Raw genomic sequence first — 18228 nt, 5'->3', positions numbered from 1 at the left:
TTATACTGTTAAACTAGCTGCTCAGTTATACAGGAAAACTAGCTACTCAGTTATACAGCTCAAAACATCTTACATGTAGACTAAATGTCCTAGCTGCTCGGTTATACAGCTAAACTAACTGCTCAGTCATATCAGGCAGTTCAAAACATCTTACATATAGCCTGAATGACGTAGTAATTTCTTATGGGGCAAGGGGGTAAATGCCCGCTCCAGAACTAAGTTTTACCCCCCAGACCTCAGTCCCCCCAGACCTCAGTCCCCCCAGACCTCAGTCCCCTCAGACCTCAGTCCCCCCAGACCTCAGTCCCCCCCAGACCTCAGTCCCTCCCAGACCTCAGTTTGCCCCTCCCTCCCCCCAGCTGAAATTTATGTTTATGCAAATAATCTCGTCATAACTATGATAAGTCGGCATAGTTCAAGTATCCGGAGACGCAGGTCAGTTCTCTTTAGTATACCTTCGCCTTTATGGTAGTATATGGGTCATTTTTCATTTTTCACTGTCATCTTCACTTGATTTGGGAAAATTGGCTCCAACTTTGCCCCCTCTCAGGATTTTGACGGAATTGCGCCCCTGATTCTTACCCTGGTAAGTCATCGGCGAAAATATGTATCAAATATTAAACATCCTTATCTTGATCCTTTTCCCCTTTTTTCCATTTTGTTCTTTGCATGATAAAACATGGTCAACGTCTTTTACCGTATTATTTTTATTTGCATAGCCTAATAACATATCTTTAGGATGATAAACAGATTTTACATGCTTGTTTGACCCGTGGTAGTTTTGTTGTTCGTCAGCCTTTAATAAAATCTGAAAGGTCCCGTTTTTCACCAAGGCATCATTATATATAATTGGAATAAATTTCTTAGTTTAGTAGATTGGAATAAATCTCTGGTTAATAATAAAGTTAGACTAAAGAATCATTTAATTAGTGACCATTGATTTAATTTAAATTCTGGGATGGAAGCTCCTCATTTTATTTTATTAATTTTTTATTTGGTTATTTTGAATTTATTGGCCTTTTGTTTTCTGTTACCATGCGGAGAGTTGAGGAGCCATCGTTTCATCCTGGTATCTGGAGTTATCGTTATCTCAAAATTTTGATCGGACGACTATGAGAAAAAAGGGGGATGGGAGGGGGGCTAGTTAACAACCGATCTTTTTGGTTACTTAAAAAGGACAACTTTTAATTTACGTTCAATTGAGCCCTTCCTGATGTTCTAGGACTATTGTTTCGATGTGATCATCCCTGGAGAAAACAAACAAGAAAAAACAAACAAATAAACACGGATCCGTGATCTTTCTTTTGACAAAAAAAATGCAAAATTCCACATTTTACAGATGGGAGCTTGAAACTTTTACATCAGGGTTCTTGGATACGCTGAATCTGATGATATGATTTTCATTCAGATCCCTTAACCATTAAGGGGTGTTTGCCCCTTTTTTGAAAATCAGGCAAATTTTTTCTGGCGTGTAGCTTTTGATGGATAACACTAACTTCATTAATCTTGTATGTTTGGAATCAGCATTACAAGTCATATCTATACTATAGCAAGTCATATCATAACAAGATATATCTGTTGATATCAAAATTCTGTCTTATAGAGTTTCGATCACTATTGACCCTCCTTACTTGCAGTTCGTTACCACGAACTGTTTGATAGATATAGCTACTATATAGATATGATCTTTTAGACTTTATTGACCAAGATGGTGGTCCAGGCGTTAAAGATTCAGTTTTGCCACGTGGATCTCAGTCGTTTATGACAGATAGCGTGCCCGGCTTCAAAATTGAAGATGATTTTCCTCTCCATCACCCTGGAGCTCTATCTGAGCAATCTGTAGCGACTACAGCGATTGTTGACGGTAAGGAATACATTTTTAAGTATAGAGTACCCTTCCTCCATTTTCGTATCAATTATTAATTTATGTATTCTCTGTTCTTTACCCTCTATTTCCCCCTTAGAGATTGGAAGAAGAATTGAGAAAGTAATAAAAACAAGCTTATGTCCGCTGGATATCCCATTTCCTGCTGTCAGTGATCTCCTTGGAAATCCCTTGTCTTTATTTCTTTTTCAGGACACTTTTCACAGATATGAAAGAAGGGTTTCATTACCCTCTTAAAAATTCAGGACAGCTATCCTGGTTATACTGGTGTTTACTCTATATCTCTCACTAAAATATTCTTGAAACTGTATGGAAGATTCCTAGAAGAATGTCTAAAGCAAAGAATCTTAGCTTTCACTGGTCCGAGGCAAATGGGAACCTCAGAGCCACTTGAACCTCCCATTACCACGTTCATCATATCAGTTTTATTGGAAAAATTCTTGAAAAGCCTAATGCTCGATTAAATTCAATTTTCATTGTTCTCCATAGAGATTTTGATCACGTAACAATAGGTGAGAAACCTGTTAGTTGATGCAGTATATACTGTTGTTGAGTGCTTTCGTTGTCTCCTTATTGAATAGATCACAAGTAATGAAAATCTGAGCTACAATTCCTATATCTCTTTGTCCATCACATAGTACTTCAAGTGCCCCTTCTTTTCTTCGCTATGACTAAACAGCCTTGCTGCGGGATTTCCCATAAAACTTGTCGGTGACCTAACTGTTTTTGAGATCTACTGCAGAAACGAATGAGCAGGCCCATGAGCATCTTCAGTGATATTACGAGTAATGCTTAACGCTTATGCATGGAAGGAAATTCTTCTGAATCTATAATAATGCCGACATTTTCCTCCTTAACTCCCCATCCCCGCTCTGTTTTCTGACTTCTGTTCCTGTTGAAATTTTTGTGTCGCCCTTGAAATTATTTGTTGTTTCAATATCTCCTATTGCAAAGTGGGTATCCCTGGTAAAAATATAATCAGTGAAGCTGATGCGTATATCTCCGTTTTTATGCTCCTAAATAATTTTGGGACCCCCCTTAACATTTTAAAAAAGTTTATACTTCCTTTTTCAGCCTTTATCTTGAATTTGCATGTCCTGTTAGGCAACCTGGCATCTCCCGGGGAAGAAAAAGGTATAATAGAATATATTCAAAAAAGCCCTGCGACTGATTTAGAAAGAAAGAAGTAAAGTTCTTTGCTATCTTCTTGTAAAATAGAAGCTAGGTCAGAAATACTTGAATGCAGGGAAAAGAGTTGCGCCTCAGTTAAAAAAAAAAAGAAGATAATTTCAAACCCTCACAGGAAAACATTTTCCCCTAAGAAAACTCCACCCAAATTATCCCTAACTCGGGCTGCTTCTCAACTCGGTCATACTTTGTCTCTCGTTTGCTTCTTTACCTCCAGATATGATAAATGTCTGGCTTGCATTCCGGCAGAAGTTATTCTAGTTATTTTGAAGTTCTTGACATGTTTTTTGTGGAATAGATATGTTTTTGAATTTAATAAATTCTTTATTCTAAATAAGGACTAATTAATTCTGTCAATTTAAGTTTATTGTTTTAAGTGTATTGTTCTTGAACTCTACTGTTTTTTTCAATTTATTTATTTGTTTGATTGTTTGTTTTTTTTTTCGAAGAAAAATCGGAATTCACTCCTCGTGGCTTGTGATAGGGATTTATTCATAGATTTATTATCTTTTGTTATATACAATTAGATCCTCATTAAGGATTTTTGGTCTTCTGTTAAAATCAAGATTGTAACTTTCTTACCGAAAAAGTTGATTTTCTTGCCGTGTGTCAACTTTCACTACTGAGAACAGAGTATAGGGTAAGTTCTTTTTTCATTACCAGTGGCAGACATATTCAAGTCTGGGAGGAACATTTGAGGAACCATTTCTCTTCATTGCTTAAATTTCTCTTCAGCCCCCACACTCGAGGTGTCTCTTAAAAGAGAAAAAAATCTGCTGCGTTTTTTCCAAAATAAAATGAAGAGCACAGAAAAATAAACAGCTCCTTGTATTTCCAATACTGTAGATAACTTCATAGAAAATGGTTGTTCTTTTTAATGTTGTCCCTGATAGTAAGAATACTGTTCAATAACCATAAAACACGGTAAAATTATCTTTCAACTTTTTCTGTTTCACTTTTTCTTACCTATTTAGTTTGTGTTTTTTTTTTAGATTCAAAGGACATAGATCCGTTGTGCGATAAAAACATGGAAGCTCAGGATAACACTGATCGTATGTTTGCAAACCGATTCCAAAGGGATTTGATAGGGTCTAGCCTGAACTCTATGGTTGATTATAATATCAAACAAAGCGATGCTCTTTCTGAGATTTCTGAAACAGATATTCTACGCTTTGATGGTAAGGTTTTGTCTCTCTTTTTGAGTTCATATCAATAAATGAATCAATAGAAATAATAAAAGTATATAAATAGAATGAATATAAAGTAGAATCAATATAAATAGAGGGACAGAAGTTTAAACTTTGGTATCGAAAATTTTGGAAGTTTAAAATTGTCCTGCATCAGCGCGATATTTAAAATAACCTCAGTTAGAAAGGGGTCTACTTATAGGCAGTGCAAACTGAAAAATGACACACAACGAAAGTTTTGAGATAATCATTTCGAGCAGCAGACAGATCCAATAAGTTTACTTCAAGGAAGATACGACCTTAAACCCCCTGGGCCAAGGTTTGTAAATAATTCAAATTGCTTCAGCTTAGTTTTTGTCTTAGTTAATGGCTTCTTTGAGGGATAACAATTTTTAGGGATCTTGATCTCTTTTTGAAAAGGATCAAGCATTTTTTTCTAAGAAGGGTGGTTAGAGTGTCCAAATATGGGAAAAAAAACTTTTGTTCATGATTAGTTTTAATTCGAGAAAGTTCTCATAGTTTTTCAACAGCATTTCCAGGAAATGAATTATGTACATGTGGAGCAGACTTTGAATTTTAGCTGGGAGAGGGGAGTGGGTTGGAGTTAAATTAAAAGGCAATGTTTGGACCCATTTCATCAAAATACTATGTCTGCAAAGTCTCGAGCATGGTTGGGATATGGAGTTAAGAGTATCAGTTACTTTTGGAAAAAGGAAGGGGGTGGCTGGGGGAAGGGATATTTATAACTAATTTGTAGGAAGAGATTAACCAATTTTATCTCCTATATGAATAAAATTGAGCTGTTGCACATGAATTTCGTATGTAGAAGGTTAAGCAAGACCATGGAGGAAAATCAAAAGACACTGTGCTGCTCGGTTGTCAAATTAGTGGACTGTATATGCAAAATCTGAAGAACGGCTTGGAGTACTAAATTGAAACGTTCAGAGAATATGGTGCGGAGGGTTGAACAAAATCCAAATACAATTTTTGCATCCAAGTTATCAAAAACCATGCCTGAAATCTCGCAGAAAATACGGCGTAAGGGATTAGGTTGAAATTTCTAGAGGGCATTCAAAGTAGAGAGGGTGCTGAAGTGCATTGTACGCTTGACTTAAGATAAATCGGAATACACTCTGCATATTAGGTTCACCAAAATAGTGTATTTAAAATATATTAGGAACGATTTGGGGGATGGAGTTAAAGAGTTGCAGATACTGTTTGAGAAAGGAAGGTGGGAGGCCAGGGCACGGGATTATGTGTACATTTTACCACGATTTTACCGCCTTTTTCTAGGTTCCAATAGTTTTTCTTTGGCTCCTTTTAGTTCCAAAAGAGTCACCCTAGATCCAAAGTTATTAGGTAAGGAAGTAAATCATGACTCGAGTGGTGCCACAACGAGAGCAGTACCCTTGAGTGCGAAAACAGATTTCATTAGCTTTTAATTTCACTCATTAGTCAAATGACTCTCTTTATCCACAATTTGCTGGCGCTGCCGTGCAATAGACAACAGATATTTGCCATGTTTAGGACGCTGTACTAACTCTGCTCTTTCTCTTTCTTACCAATATGGTCCTGAACACTAAATTGATGCTTCATAAGTTTTATTTTCTCAAGTACCATTTGTCTATCTACTGCATTTTTGTTAAGACTTGGAAGACGAAGATCCGTCATCAAATGAAGACTCTATAAGCCAGGATGCCAACGATTCTTTTTTGTCACATAGACCTCGACCATCTAGGACAGATCTCGTACCGGACTTTGAACCTGAATCGGATAATGCAGTCCAGATGCCTAAGGCTTTCCCTGATCAACCAATATCGGTAACACCAATTGTTGAAGGTAATAATATGCATTTTATGCTTTTCGTATAAAAATGAGCTGTTCAGAAACACACACACAGACGCACACACACACACACACAGCACGCACACACACACACACACACACACACACACACACACACACACATATATATATATATATATATATATATATATATATATATATATATATATATATATATATATATATGTGTGTGTGTGTGTGTGTGTGTGTGTGTGTGTGTGTGTGTGTGTGCGTCTGTGTGTGTGTGTGTGTGCGTCTGTGTGTGTGTTTCTGAACAGCTCATTTTTATACGAAAAGCATAAAATGCATATTATTACCTTCAACAATTGGTGTTACCGATATTGGTTGATCAGGAAAGCCTTAGGCATCTGGACTGCATTATCCGATTCAGGTTAAGTCCAGTCGATCTGTCTAATGGTCAGGTCATGTGACAAAAAAGAATCGTTGGCATCTAGCTTATAGAGTCTTCATTTGATGACGGATCTTCGTCTTCCAAGTCTTAACAAAATGCAGTAGATAGACAAATGTACTTGAGAAAATAAAACTTATGAAGCATCAATTTAGTGTTCAGGACCATATTAAGATAGAAGAAGAGCAGAGTTAGTACAGCGTCCTAAACATGGCAAATATCTGTTGTCTACTGCACGGCAGCGCCAGCAAATTGTGGATAAGAGAGTCATTTGACTAATGAGTGAAATTAAAAGCTAATGAAATCTGTTTTCGCACTCAAGGGTACTGCTCTCGTTGTGGCACCACTCGAGTCATGATTTACTTCCTTACCTAATAACTTTGGATCTAGAGTGACTCTTTTGGAACTAAAAGGAGCCAAAGAAAAACTATTGGAACCTAGAAAAAGGCAGTAAAATCGTGGTAAAATGTACACATAATCCCGTGCCCTGCCTCCCACCTTCCTTTCTCAAACAGTATCTGCAACTCTTTAACTCCATCCCCAAATCGTTCCTAATATATTTTAAATACACTATTTTGGTGAACCTAATATGCAGAGTGTATTCCGATTTATCTTAAGTCAAGCGTACAATGCACTTCAGCACCCTCTCTACTTTGAATGCCCTCTAGAAATTTCAACCTAATCCCTTACGCCGTATTTTCTGCGAGATTTCAGGCATGGTTTTTGATAACTTGGATGCAAAAATTGTATTTGGATTTTGTTCAACCCTCCGCACCATATTCTCTGAACGTTTCAATTTAGTACTCCAAGCCGTTCTTCAGATTTTGCATATACAGTCCACTAATTTGACAACCGAGCAGCACAGTGTCTTTTGATTTTCCTCCATGGTCTTGCTTAACCTTCTACATACGAAATTCATGTGCAACAGCTCAATTTTATTCATATAGGAGATAAAATTGGTTAATCTCTTCCTACAAATTAGTTATAAATATCCCTTCCCCAGCCACCCCCTTCCTTTTTCCAAAAGTAACTGATACTCTTAACTCCATATCCCAACCATGCTCGAGACTTTGCAGACATAGTATTTTGATGAAATGGGTCCAAACATTGCCTTTTAATTTAACTCCAACCCCTCCCTCTCCCAGCTAAAATTCAAAGTCTGCTCCACATGTACATAATTCATTTCCTGGAAATGCTGTTGAAAAACTATGAGAACTTTCTCGAATTAAAACTAATCATGAACAAAAAGTTTTTTTTCCCATATTTGGACACTCTAACCACCCTTCTTAGAAAAAAATGCTTGATCCTTTTCAAAAAGATCAAGATCCCTAAAATTGTTATCCCTCAAAGAAGCCATTAACTAAGACAAAAACTAAGCTGAAGCAATTTGAATTATTTACAAACCTTGGCCCAGGGGTTTAAGGTCGTATCTTCCTTGAAGTAAACTTATTGGATCTGTCTGCTGCTCGAAATGATTATCTCAAAACTTTCGTTGTGTGTCATTTTTCAGTTTGCACTGCCTATAAGTAGACCCCTTTCTAACTGAGGTTATTTTAAATATCGCGCTGATGCAGGACAATTTTAAACTTCCAAAATTTTCGATACCAAAGTTTAAACTTCTGTCCCTCTATTTATATTGATTCTACTTTATATTCATTCTATTTATATACTTTTATTATTTCTATTGATTCATTTATTGATATGAACTCAAAAAAGAGAGACAAAACCTTACCATCAAAGCGTAGAATATCTGTTTCAGAAATCTCAGAAAGAGCATCGCTTTGTTTGATATTATAATCAACCATAGAGTTCAGGCTAGACCCTATCAAATCCCTTTGGAATCGGTTTGCAAACATACGACCAGTGTTATCCTGAGCTTCCATGTTTTTATCGCACAACGGATCTATGTCCTTTGAATCTAAAAAAAAAACACAAACTAAATAGGTAAAAAAAAGTGAAACAGAAAAAGTTGAAAGATAATTTTACCGTGTTTTATGGTTATTGAACAATATTCTTACTATCAGGGACAACATTAAACAAAACAACCATTTTCTGAAGATCACCATCTAGTAGTGTCTAGGGTTAATTTAAAGCTCAAATTTCGGAAGTGTAACTACCTTCCGAGAAGTTAGGATGTTTGTAGACTCCAGGATCAGAATTTGAGAGAAAATTTTCATGAACAGTTGAATACTAAACTGAAGAGTTTAAAATTTGACAATGTAGAAGATGGATGGAATAATTTTGGGAAGAAATTTCAACAATTTTTGAAGTTGCTGATGGTGTCTTAGGGAAGAAAATTAGGAATGCAGCTATTAATAATAGTGAAAAGACTATATCTTTAATAGAGTAGAAGGGGATTGTACAAAAATTGTCTGAGTGATAGACCATATGAAAACGAAAGTAATGTAAAGAAAGTGGAAAAAGCATTAAAATATGAACTAAGTAGGTGTGAAGTGGAGGCCATAGATAAAATTGCCGAGGATCTGGAAGATCCAGCTAAACGGCATAATAGTAAAATACTATTATGTCATGTGTCAATACTATAGTGTCATGTTAATAAATTGACAGGGAGTAGGCAATCCGGATTTGTCCCAGATAAAGATAGGAATGAGGCCATAATTAGTGATGAGGAAAGAGTTAAACAGAGATGGGCAAAACACTTTGAGAATGTGCTAAACCAAGATAGAGTTACAGGAAAAGATAAGAGGAATATGAAAAACGTTTCTGATAATTTGGATGTGAAGGAAGATTTCTTTTGTGAGGAAGAACTAGTGACAGAACTAAAAGGATGTAAATATAATAAGGCCCCAGGTGCCGATACTGGGGTAAATACATTTTTTAAATATGGTGGCTCTGAGGTTAGAAATAAGTTACTGAAGATTATGAATATGATTTTTGAAAAAGAGGAAGCACCTAGCGATTTTAGGAAAACCTAATCAAACCACTGTATAAGAAAGGTTATAAGAGTGAGTGTGGTAATCATGGAGGCATTAACCTGGTCTCTGTAGGTAGAAAATTACTTAGTAATAAAATACTTTTTAGACTGAGTAGATTAAACTAGCTGCTCAGTTATATTAAATAGCTCAAAACATCTTACATATAGACTAAATGTCCTAGCTGCTCGGTTATGCAGCTGAACTAACTGCTCAGTCACATCAGGCAGTTCAAAACATCTTACATATAGCCTGAATGACGTAGCTGCTTGTTTATACTGTTAAACTAGCTGCTCAGTTATACAGGAAAACTAGCTACTCAGTTATACAGCTCAAAACATCTTACATATAGACTAAATGTCCTAGCTGCTCGGTTATACAGCTAAACTAACTGCTCAGTCATATCAAGCAGTTCAAAACATCTTACATATAGCCTGAATGACGTAGCTGCTTGTTTATACTGTTAAACTAGCTGCTCAGTTATACAGGAAAACTAGCTACTCAGTTATACAGCTCAAAACATCTTACATATAGACTAAATGTCCTAGCTGCTCGGTTATACAGCTAAACTAACTGCTCAGTCATATCAGGCAGTTCAAAACATCTTACATGTAGCCTGAATGACGTAGCTGCTTGTTTATACTGTTAAACTAGCTGCTCAGTTATACAGGAAAGCTAGCTACTCAGTTATACAGCTCAAAACATCTTACATGTAGACTAAATGTCCTAGCTGCTCGGTTATACAGCTAAACTAACTGCTCAGTCATATCAGGCAGTTCAAAACATCTTACATATAGCCTGAATGACGTAGTAATTTCTTATGGGGCAAGGGGGTAAATGCCCGCTCCAGAACTAAGTTTTACCCCCAGACCTCAGTCCCCCCAGACCTCAGTCCCCCCAGACCTCAGTCCCCTCAGACCTCAGTCCCCCCAGACCTCAGTCCCCCCCAGACCTCAGTCCCTCCCAGACCTCAGTTTGCCCCTCCCTCCCCCCAGCTGAAATTTATGTTTATGCAAATAATCTCGTCATAACTATGATAAGTCGGCATAGTTCAAGTATCCGGAGACGCAGGTCAGTTCTCTTTAGTATACCTTCGCCTTTATGGTAGTATATGGGTCATTTTTCATTTTTCACTGTCATCTTCACTTGATTTGGGAAAATTGGCTCCAACTTTGCCCCCTCTCAGGATTTTGACGGAATTGCGCCCCTGATTCTTACCCTGGTAAGTCATCGGCGAAAATATGTATCAAATATTAAACATCCTTATCTTGATCCTTTTCCCCTTTTTTCCATTTTGTTCTTTGCATGATAAAACATGGTCAACGTCTTTTACCGTATTATTTTTATTTGCATAGCCTAATAACATATCTTTAGGATGATAAACAGATTTTACATGCTTGTTTGACCCGTGGTAGTTTTGTTGTTCGTCAGCCTTTAATAAAATCTGAAAGGTCCCGTTTTTCACCAAGGCATCATTATATATAATTGGAATAAATTTCTTAGTTTAGTAGATTGGAATAAATCTCTGGTTAATAATAAAGTTAGACTAAAGAATCATTTAATTAGTGACCATTGATTTAATTTAAATTCTGGGATGGAAGCTCCTCATTTTATTTTATTAATTTTTTATTTGGTTATTTTGAATTTATTGGCCTTTTGTTTTCTGTTACCATGCGGAGAGTTGAGGAGCCATCGTTTCATCCTGGTATCTGGAGATATCGTTATCTAAAAATTTTGATCGGACGACTATGAGAAAAAAGGGGGATGGGCGGGGGGCTAGTTAACAACCGATCTTTTTGGTTACTTAAAAAGGACAACTTTTAATTTACGTTCAATTGAGCCCTTCCTGATGTTCTAGGACTATTGTTTCGATGTGATCATCCCTGGAGAAAACAAACAAGAAAAAACAAACAAATAAACACGGATCCGTGATCTTTCTTTTGACAAAAAAAATGCAAAATTCCACATTTTACAGATGGGAGCTTGAAACTTTTACATCAGGGTTCTTGGATACGCTGAATCTGATGATATGATTTTCATTCAGATCCCTTAACCATTAAGGGGTGTTTGCCCCTTTTTTGAAAATCAGGCAAATTTTTTCTGGCGTGTAGCTTTTGATGGATAACACTAACTTCATTAATCTTGTATGTTTGGAATCAGCATTACAAGTCATATCTATACTATAGCAAGTCATATCATAACAAGATATATCTGTTGATATCAAAATTCTGTCTTATAGAGTTTCGATCACTATTGACCCTCCTTACTTGCAGTTCGTTACCACGAACTGTTTGATAGATATAGCTACTATATAGATATGATCTTTTAGACTTTATTGACCAAGATGGTGGTCCAGGCGTTAAAGATTCAGTTTTGCCACGTGGATCTCAGTCGTTTATGACAGATAGCGTGCCCGGCTTCAAAATTGAAGATGATTTTCCTCTCCATCACCCTGGAGCTCTATCTGAGCAATCTGTAGCGACTACAGCGATTGTTGACGGTAAGGAATACATTTTTAAGTATAGAGTACCCTTCCTCCATTTTCGTATCAATTATTAATTTATGTATTCTCTGTTCTTTACCCTCTATTTCCCCCTTAGAGATTGGAAGAAGAATTGAGAAAGTAATAAAAACAAGCTTATGTCCGCTGGATATCCCATTTCCTGCTGTCAGTGATCTCCTTGGAAATCCCTTGTCTTTATTTCTTTTTCAGGACACTTTTCACAGATATGAAAGAAGGGTTTCATTACCCTCTTAAAAATTCAGGACAGCTATCCTGGTTATACTGGTGTTTACTCTATATCTCTCACTAAAATATTCTTGAAACTGTATGGAAGATTCCTAGAAGAATGTCTAAAGCAAAGAATCTTAGCTTTCACTGGTCCGAGGCAAATGGGAACCTCAGAGCCACTTGAACCTCCCATTACCACGTTCATCATATCAGTTTTATTGGAAAAATTCTTGAAAAGCCTAATGCTCGATTAAATTCAATTTTCATTGTTCTCCATAGAGATTTTGATCACGTAACAATAGGTGAGAAACCTGTTAGTTGATGCAGTATATACTGTTGTTGAGTGCTTTCGTTGTCTCCTTATTGAATAGATCACAAGTAATGAAAATCTGAGCTACAATTCCTATATCTCTTTGTCCATCACATAGTACTTCAAGTGCCCCTTCTTTTCTTCGCTATGACTAAACAGCCTTGCTGCGGGATTTCCCATAAAACTTGTCGGTGACCTAACTGTTTTTGAGATCTACTGCAGAAACGAATGAGCAGGCCCATGAGCATCTTCAGTGATATTACGAGTAATGCTTAACGCTTATGCATGGAAGGAAATTCTTCTGAATCTATAATAATGCCGACATTTTCCTCCTTAACTCCCCATCCCCGCTCTGTTTTCTGACTTCTGTTCCTGTTGAAATTTTTGTGTCGCCCTTGAAATTATTTGTTGTTTCAATATCTCCTATTGCAAAGTGGGTATCCCTGGTAAAAATATAATCCGTGAAGCTGATGCGTATATCTCCGTTTTTATGCTCCTAAATAATTTTGGGACCCCCCTTAACATTTTAAAAAGTTTATACTTCCTTTTTCAGCCTTTATCTTGAATTTGCATGTCCTGTTAGGCAACCTGGCATCTCCCGGGGAAGAAAAAGGTATAATAGAATATATTCAAAAAAGCCCTGCGACTGATTTAGAAAGAAAGAAGTAAAGTTCTTTGCTATCTTCTTGTAAAATAGAAGCTAGGTCAGAAATACTTGAATGCAGGGAAAAAGAGTTGCGCCTCAGTTAAAAAAAAAAAGAAGATAATTTCAAACCCTCACAGGAAAACATTTTCCCCTAAGAAAACTCCACCCAAATTATCCCTAACTCGGGCTGCTTCTCAACTCGGTCATACTTTGTCTCTCGTTTGCTTCTTTACCTCCAGATATGATAAATGTCTGGCTTGCATTCCGGCAGAAGTTATTCTAGTTATTTTGAAGTTCTTGACATGTTTTTTGTGGAATAGATATGTTTTTGAATTTAATAAATTCTTTATTCTAAATAAGGACTAATTAATTCTGTAAATTTAAGTTTATTGTTTTAAGTGTATTTTTCTTGAACTCTACTTTTTTTTTCAATTTATTTATTTGTTTGATTGTTTGTTTTTTTTTTCGAAGAAAAATCGGAATTCACTCCTCGTGGCTTGTGATAGGGATTTATTCATAGATTTATTATCTTTTGTTATATACAATTAGATCCTCATTAAGGATTTTTGGTCTTCTGTTAAAATCAAGATTGTAACTTTCTTACCGAAAAAGTTGATTTTCTTGCCGTGTGTCAACTTTCACTTCTGAGAACAGAGTATAGGGTAAGTTCTTTTTTCATTACCAGTGGCAGACATATTCAAGTCTGGGAGGAACATTTGAGGAACCATTTCTCTTCATTGCTTAAATTTCTCTTCAGCCCCCACACTCGAGGTGTCTCTTAAAAAGAGAAAAAATCTGCTGCGTTTTTTCCAAAATAAAATGAAGAGCACAGAAAAATAAACAGCTCCTTGTATTTCCAATACTGTAGATAACTTCATAGAAAATGGTTGTTTTTTTTAATGTTGTCCCTGATAGTAAGAATATTGTTCAATAACCATAAAACACGGTAAAATTATCTTTCAACTTTTTCTGTTTCACTTTTTTTTACCTATTTAGTTTGTGTTTTTTTTTCAGATTCAAAGGACATAGATCCGTTGTGCGATAAAAACATGGAAGCTCAGGATAACACTGGTCGTATGTTTGCAAACCGATTCCAAAGGGATTTGATAGGGTCTAGCCTGAACTCTATGGTTGATTATAATATCAAACAAAGCGATGCTCTTTCTGAGATTTCTGAAACAGATATTCTACGCTTTGATGGTAAGGTTTTGTCTCTCTTTTTGAGTTCATATCAATAAATGAATCAATAGAAATAATAAAAGTATATAAATAGAATGAATATAAAGTAGAATCAATATAAATAGAGGGACAGAAGTTTAAACTTTGGTATCGAAAATTTTGGAAGTTTAAAATTGTCCTGCATCAGCGCGATATTTAAAATAACCTCAGTTAGAAAGGGGTCTACTTATAGGCAGTGCAAACTGAAAAATGACACACAACGAAAGTTTTGAGATAATCATTTCGAGCAGCAGACAGATCCAATAAGTTTACTTCAAGGAAGATACGACCTTAAACCCCCTGGGCCAAGGTTTGTAAATAATTCAAATTGCTTCAGCTTAGTTTTTGTCTTAGTTAATGGCTTCTTTGAGGGATAACAATTTTTAGGGATCTTGATCTCTTTTTGAAAAGGATCAAGCATTTTTTTCTAAGAAGGGTGGTTAGAGTGTCCAAATATGGGAAAAAAAACTTTTTGTTCATGATTAGTTTTAATTCGAGAAAGTTCTCATAGTTTTTCAACAGCATTTCCAGGAAATGAATTATGTACATGTGGAGCAGACTTTGAATTTTAGCTGGGAGAGGGGAGTGGGTTGGAGTTAAATTAAAAGGCAATGTTTGGACCCATTTCATCAAAATACTATGTCTGCAAAGTCTCGAGCATGGTTGGGATATGGAGTTAAGAGTATCAGTTACTTTTGGAAAAAGGAAGGGGGTGGCTGGGGGAAGGGATATTTATAACTAATTTGTAGGAAGAGATTAACCAATTTTATCTCCTATATGAATAAAATTGAGCTGTTGCACATGAATTTCGTATGTAGAAGGTTAAGCAAGACCATGGAGGAAAATCAAAAGACACTGTGCTGCTCGGTTGTCAAATTAGTGGACTGTATATGCAAAATCTGAAGAACGGCTTGGAGTACTAAATTGAAACGTTCAGAGAATATGGTGCGGAGGGTTGAACAAAATCCAAATACAATTTTTGCATCCAAGTTATCAAAAACCATGCCTGAAATCTCGCAGAAAATACGGCGTAAGGGATTAGGTTGAAATTTCTAGAGGGCATTCAAAGTAGAGAGGGTGCTGAAGTGCATTGTACGCTTGACTTAAGATAAATCGGAATACACTCTGCATATTAGGTTCACCAAAATAGTGTATTTAAAATATATTAGGAACGATTTGGGGGATGGAGTTAAAGAGTTGCAGATACTGTTTGAGAAAGGAAGGTGGGAGGCCAGGGCACGGGATTATGTGTACATTTTACCACGATTTTACCGCCTTTTTCTAGGTTCCAATAGTTTTTCTTTGGCTCCTTTTAGTTCCAAAAGAGTCACCCTAGATCCAAAGTTATTAGGTAAGGAAGTAAATCATGACTCGAGTGGTGCCACAACGAGAGCAGTACCCTTGAGTGCGAAAACAGATTTCATTAGCTTTTAATTTCACTCATTAGTCAAATGACTCTCTTTATCCACAATTTGCTGGCGCTGCCGTGCAATAGACAACAGATATTTGCCATGTTTAGGACGCTGTACTAACTCTGCTCTTTCTCTTTCTTACCAATATGGTCCTGAACACTAAATTGATGCTTCATAAGTTTTATTTTCTCAAGTACCATTTGTCTATCTACTGCATTTTTGTTAAGACTTGGAAGACGAAGATCCGTCATCAAATGAAGACTCTATAAGCCAGGATGCCAACGATTCTTTTTTGTCACATAGACCTCGACCATCTAGGACAGATCTCGTACCGGACTTTGAACCTGAATCGGATAATGCAGTCCAGATGCCTAAGGCTTTCCCTGATCAACCAATATCGGTAACACCAATTGTTGAAGGTAATAATATGCATTTTATGCTTTTCGTATAAAAATGAGCTGTTCAGAAACACACACACAGACACACACACACACACACACAGACGCACACACACACACACACACACACACACACACACACACACACACACACACACATATATATATATATATATATATATATATATATATATATATATATATATATATATATATATGTGTGTGTGTGTGTGTGTGTGTGTGTGTGTGTGTGTGTGTGTGTGCGTCTGTGTGTGTGTGTGTGTGCGTCTGTGTGTGTGTTTCTGAACAGCTCATTTTTATACGAAAAGCATAAAATGCATATTATTACCTTCAACAATTGGTGTTACCGATATTGGTTGATCAGGAAAGCCTTAGGCATCTGGACTGCATTATCCGATTCAGGTTCAAAGTCCGGTACGAGATCTGTCCTAGATGGTCGAGGTCTATGTGACAAAAGAATCGTTGGCATCCTGGCTTATAGAGTCTTCATTTGATGACGGATCTTCGTCTTCCAAGTCTTAACAAAAATGCAGTAGATAGACAAATGGTACTTGAGAAAATAAAACTTATGAAGCATCAATTTAGTGTTCAGGACCATATTGGTAAGAAAGAGAAAGAGCAGAGTTAGTACAGCGTCCTAAACATGGCAAATATCTGTTGTCTATTGCACGGCAGCGCCAGCAAATTGTGGATAAAGAGAGTCATTTGACTAATGAGTGAAATTAAAAGCTAATGAAATCTGTTTTCGCACTCAAAGGTACTGCTCTCGTTGTGGCACCACTCGAGTCATGATTTACTTCCTTACCTAATAACTTTGGATCTAGGGTGACTCTTTTGGAACTAAAAGGAGCCAAAGAAAAACTATTGGAACCTAGAAAAAGGCGGTAAAATCGTGGTAAAATGTACACATAATCCCGTGCCCTGGCCTCCCACCTTCCTTTCTCAAACAGTATCTGCAACTCTTTAACTCCATCCCCCAAATCGTTCCTAATATATTTTAAATACACTATTTTGGTGAACCTAATATGCAGAGTGTATTCCGATTTATCTTAAGTCAAGCGTACAATGCACTTCAGCACCCTCTCTACTTTGAATGCCCTCTAGAAATTTCAACCTAATCCCTTACGCCGTATTTTCTGCGAGATTTCAGGCATGGTTTTTGATAACTTGGATGCAAAAATTGTATTTGGATTTTGTTCAACCCTCCGCACCATATTCTCTGAACGTTTCAATTTAGTACTCCAAGCCGTTCTTCAGATTTTGCATATACAGTCCACTAATTTGACAACCGAGCAGCACAGTGTCTTTTGATTTTCCTCCATGGTCTTGCTTAACCTTCTACATACGAAATTCATGTGCAACAGCTCAATTTTATTCATATAGGAGATAAAATTGGTTAATCTCTTCCTACAAATTAGTTATAAATATCCCTTCCCCCAGCCACCCCCTTCCTTTTTCCAAAAGTAACTGATACTCTTAACTCCATATCCCAACCATGCTCGAGACTTTGCAGACATAGTATTTTGATGAAATGGGTCCAAACATTGCCTTTTAATTTAACTCCAACCCACTCCCCTCTCCCAGCTAAAATTCAAAGTCTGCTCCACATGTACATAATTCATTTCCTGGAAATGCTGTTGAAAAACTATGAGAACTTTCTCGAATTAAAACTAATCATGAACAAAAGTTTTTTTCCCATATTTGGACACTCTAACCACCCTTCTTAGAAAAAAATGCTTGATCCTTTTCAAAAAGAGATCAAGATCCCTAAAAATTGTTATCCCTCAAAGAAGCCATTAACTAAGACAAAAACTAAGCTGAAGCAATTTGAATTATTTACAAACCTTGGCCCAGGGGGTTTAAGGTCGTATCTTCCTTGAAGTAAACTTATTGGATCTGTCTGCTGCTCGAAATGATTATCTCAAAACTTTCGTTGTGTGTCATTTTTCAGTTTGCACTGCCTATAAGTAGACCCCTTTCTAACTGAGGTTATTTTAAATATCGCGCTGATGCAGGACAATTTTAAACTTCCAAAATTTTCGATA

The 18228-nt window shown here is 36.6% G+C and overlaps 2 protein-coding genes across 2 annotated transcripts in view; one reads left to right on the top strand and one right to left on the bottom strand.

Moving 5' to 3' along the window:
• LOC148952882 (uncharacterized) overlaps positions 1–6462 on the bottom strand; it is a gene marked incomplete at its 5' end in the record, with an annotated part of 270367 nt that extends 263905 nt beyond the window's left edge. Inside the window, one exon of the mRNA XM_089087813.1 lies at positions 6423–6462. Within this exon, the coding sequence (XP_088943939.1) occupies positions 6423–6462 (40 nt within the window). The remainder of the gene's footprint in view (positions 1–6422) is intronic.
• A 2763-nt stretch (positions 6463–9225) lies between these two features.
• On the top strand, positions 9226–16215 carry LOC148952881 (uncharacterized). The gene is made up of 4 exons (XM_089087812.1): positions 9226–9304; positions 11777–11947; positions 14149–14334; positions 15992–16215. Exons 1-4 carry the CDS (start codon positions 9226–9228, stop codon positions 16213–16215), a joined length of 660 nt encoding a protein of 219 aa, XP_088943938.1.
• Positions 16216–18228: the final 2013 nt, after the last annotated feature.

The sequence above is a fragment of the Artemia sp. Qi Xiang Cuo genome, chromosome 4 (assembly GCF_049724085.1).
Source record: "Artemia sp. Qi Xiang Cuo chromosome 4, ASM4972408v1, whole genome shotgun sequence".
Lineage (NCBI taxonomy): Eukaryota > Metazoa > Arthropoda > Branchiopoda > Anostraca > Artemiidae > Artemia > Artemia sp. Qi Xiang Cuo.
This window is presented reverse-complemented; position numbering and strand designations above follow the sequence as displayed.

Excerpts from the sequence above, each read along its gene's own strand:
- LOC148952881 (XM_089087812.1), top strand. The coding sequence starts at position 9,226 with ATGAAAAACGTTTCTGATAATTTGGATGTGAAGGAAGATTTCTTTTGT. Across the intron at positions 9,305-11,776 it reads AGTGACAGAACTAAAAGGAT|ACTTTATTGACCAAGATGGT; the intron begins GTAAATATAATA and ends ATGATCTTTTAG. Across the intron at positions 11,948-14,148 it reads GACTACAGCGATTGTTGACG|ATTCAAAGGACATAGATCCG; the intron begins GTAAGGAATACA and ends TTTTTTTTTCAG.